Source organism: Crocodylus porosus, unplaced genomic scaffold (assembly GCF_001723895.1).
Source record: "Crocodylus porosus isolate Cpor-Errol unplaced genomic scaffold, CroPor_comp1, whole genome shotgun sequence".
NCBI lineage: Eukaryota > Metazoa > Chordata > Crocodylia > Crocodylidae > Crocodylus > Crocodylus porosus.
In genome coordinates this window covers 10,354,080-10,357,658 of record NW_017728913.1, presented here as the reverse complement: position 1 = coordinate 10,357,658, position 3,579 = coordinate 10,354,080, and the positions used below count along the sequence as shown (strand labels likewise).

The 3,579-nt window shown below is 41.1% G+C and overlaps 1 protein-coding gene across 1 annotated transcript in view; it reads left to right on the top strand.

Annotated features, from left to right (window-relative positions):
* The window catches only part of GATB (glutamyl-tRNA amidotransferase subunit B), a 63,227-nt gene that overhangs the window by 31,307 nt on the left and 28,341 nt on the right, over positions 1–3,579 (top strand). Inside the window, exons 4-5 of the mRNA XM_019534333.1 lie at positions 1,646–1,844; positions 3,419–3,541. Of these exons, the coding sequence (XP_019389878.1) occupies positions 1,646–1,844; positions 3,419–3,541 (322 nt within the window). The remainder of the gene's footprint in view (positions 1–1,645; positions 1,845–3,418; positions 3,542–3,579) is intronic.

Genomic DNA, 3,579 nt, shown 5'->3' with positions numbered 1-3,579 from the left:
TGTTGTGTTTTGTTGTTTTTTTAATGTAGAACACATTTTGAACCAAACCACTATAACCCTCTCATTTTGTCAGTTTTAACGTCCCTAGGAGATGTATGATATTGTGAGCTGATGTACTGGAAATCATCAGCCACAGTATTCATTTCTGCTAGATATTTCCTGTGTGACCTTGAGCAAGCCACTCACTGTCTGCCTGCTCCTTTGTTTCTTGTCTCTGAAATAAGCATAATATATACCAACATTACTTGAAGGTTTCTTTTCAGGATATATTTTTTTTAATTTTTGGGAGCCACCAAGTTACTGCAGCAGCAGGGGCCAAATGAATTCTTTGAGAAATAGGATATACTTCTTTTTTTTTTTTTAACCAGTTCTAGAGTTATCAGTAGTTTTTAGTTTCAAAAAATGTTGACAAGCTCTGAGTTTGTAAACAATAAGCAGGAGAGAATAAAAACAGCAGCAAAACCCCAGCTTTCAGACCTTTCTTTTTTATCCTAAAGGAGCACCAACAAAGTCGATTTACATGTCGCTTTTATGTTAAGTGGCTCAGCCCCTATATTAAAAAGACTGGAGATTTTCTGGTGGCAACATCTCTACCAAGCTAATCTCATTTAGAAAATAAAAACAAATACAAGAATGAGGCCAGGCAGAAAGTAATCTATCTATTTAGAAAGTGTGTGCGAAGGGAAGATGCATCTGCAGACACTGCTAGTGCTTCCTAATGGCTTTTATTACAGCATCCTCTGGTCAGATAAGCTGGGAAATTTGGGTCAAGGAGATAGTGACACATTTTATTAGCATTAAACACATACAACTCTGGATTTCTTGTGGCTGGCATCTGTGGTGTTGAGCATTGACTATAAAATGCCTGGCCTGCATTTCATAATGAAACAGGCTAGCCAGAAACCCTGTAATAAGATGCAGAGTTTAGTCTAATGAGCTGAATGGAATAGATGAAATAAATCCTGTTCTTGGGGTCGTTTGACAATGGGATTATTGTTACTCCTGAAAATGGGGCTTTGGACAGGAAATGGGATTCTTGTTATTTATTGTCACTCACCATTTGAGGCTTTTAAAAATAATTTTAATGAGAAGTTGGAAGTGGGGGGGGTGGTAAGAAAAGCTATGTGGAAAGATTATACTGAGCCTGTCCCATCTAGTCACTTATTACAATGGTTATCATTAGAGTAATGCACTCCATTGCTTACAGACTGACCTATTCACCCGGGTAGGCCCTGTCCCCTTCATTCCATGCTTTGCTCCTCCCCAGTCTGAACAGAACCTTGCTGATTTTTGGTGAAAATGAAGAAACTTAAAAATCACTAACACTAAGTAGTGACATGCTTTGCTGGTGGCGGAGAGAGACCCACTAACCTTCATCATAAATCCACTTCCTCTCCTCTGACCCTCATGGATCAAATAGTGATGTTAGCAGAAATCAGGTTGTTCCAGTTTTCTTGCCCATCCCTTCCTCCCCCTGCAAATCAATAGGGTTTTGACCAGAATAGAGGGTGGGAATCCTGGCCAGGGGTGGGGCAGTCAAGAGTGTCAGGAGAGTAAGGGATCAGACCATTGTCGGACAAAGTTTAAAATTTTTGTTCATGTACAGTAAATATTCTTTGAGTCTAAAAGCTTTTTCTGCATGCAGGCTGGCTACCAAATTACTCAACAAAGACTTCCTATTGCTGTGAATGGGAATCTGTCATACACCTTCTGTGTAGGGGCAAAACAAAGTCAGCTGGTAACAAAGAATGTGAGGATCAAGCGGATTCAGTTGGAACAAGACAGTGGAAAGAGCCTTCACAATGATGCAAGGAGCCAGACTCTCATTGACTTGAACAGGGCTGGTAGGTTTTGAATCATGTTCCTTCTCTCCTCTCTCTTTTCTCCCCTCAAAACAATTCAAAAGTTTGTGTTAAATTTTGAAAGGGAAAAAATGCTTGAATTTCTCAGGTAGCTAATGATTGTTTATTCTTGTGCTGTTTTCTGATAGCATTGTGCCAGTAGCAGGTCAGGAGGCCAGTGGCTCTGATTTCTCAAAACCAGCCAACCTGAAGATAACCCTTCATCAGAAGGTGTTCAAGAGGCCAGAAGAGGTGCTTTGAGCTCTTGTGCTATGAGCATTGTTCTAAAAAAGCAATTCAAACCAAAAGAAACACCACTGCAGATCATGTGCTGCACAGAGAGTTCAGGTGATAGGGCAGCGCTTGAGTTAGAAATATATTTTAATTTTTGGGTAGTGTTGGAGCGGTGTTGTAGCCGTAATGGTCCAGAAAATAGGTGAGAGGCAAGGACTTTTGTGGACGGTATCTTTCTTTATTGGACCAACTACATCAGGGCAGGCAATTATTTTGGGTGGAGGGCCCCTTACTGAGTTTAGGCAAGCCATCAAGGCCGCATGACAGGCAGCACAGGACAGATTAATATTAATTTTCTAAAATTTTTAGGAGCCCTGCAGGCCAGATAGAATGGCTTGGCGGGCCGCATCCGGCCCACGGGCCACATTTTGCACACCCCGAACTACATGCTTGAGGTACACTTAGATAAGCTTTTGAATGTAATGCATTCTTCTCTGAGTCATCTTCAAACTACATTCAAAAACTTATCTTTGTCTATCCCAACCTTGCAGTTGGTCCAATAAAAGAGATCACATACAAAAATCCTTGCCTCCTGCATTTTAATTTTTAGCTTTTCAAAAATAATTCTCCCTATAGAGCTCTAAAACTTGCATATTCACATAATTTATAAATACAATCCTGATTGCAAAGCCAGGTACTTAAGTACATGGCCTGACTCCCTGAAATGCTGTGCTGCCCCAGCTCCCACTGAAGTTGTGAGTGTTTGCCATCTGAAGACTCAGGACAGTTAGGACCTGGACTCTGGACCCTGTACCAATCTTCATGCACCCAAATTTGAAAGTGTTCAGATGCCTTTATCCTGAAAAACTGTAGAAACTGCTAGGGCATTCATTTACTTGATTCTGTGTGCCCCAGCTTAATGCAAAACAATACAATTAGAGTAAAATAAATCTCAAAGACTTTCTATATTTGCTTTCTGACAGGAGAGAGGGAATATATTTTTCAGTCTGTTCCTTTGTCCTTTCAATTGCTTGCTCTCTCACTCACTCTCCCATGCTTTCTCTTGCATGTGCGCTTTCTTTCTTTGGCCTGTGTGTGCTTGTTGTGCTCTTGTGTTCAGTCTCACGTGCGCTCTCGCACTCAAAAATTTTCGTTCTTAAAAATTAAAGAAAAGCATGTGTAACCACTCTTCAAGTTAGACCCATTTTGACAGGTATTTAATAATACATGGTTTCCAGTTTCTCAGACAAAGCTCAAGCGCTTTCATGTGTTTAGCTAGCTGCAGTGTAATATGCTAAGATCAAAAGCTATTGTGGGAAATCTCGTGTCTGTTTCTCTGCTAGGAGTTGGCCTCATGGAAGTTGTCATGGAGCCTGATATGTGCTGTGGGGTAGAGGCAGCTGCAGCAGTCAGAGAGCTTCAGCTTATTCTTCAAACACTTGGGAGCAGCCAGGCAATCATGGCAGGTACAAAAGGGGTGCAGGGCACTTTTCCTTTCTCCCTC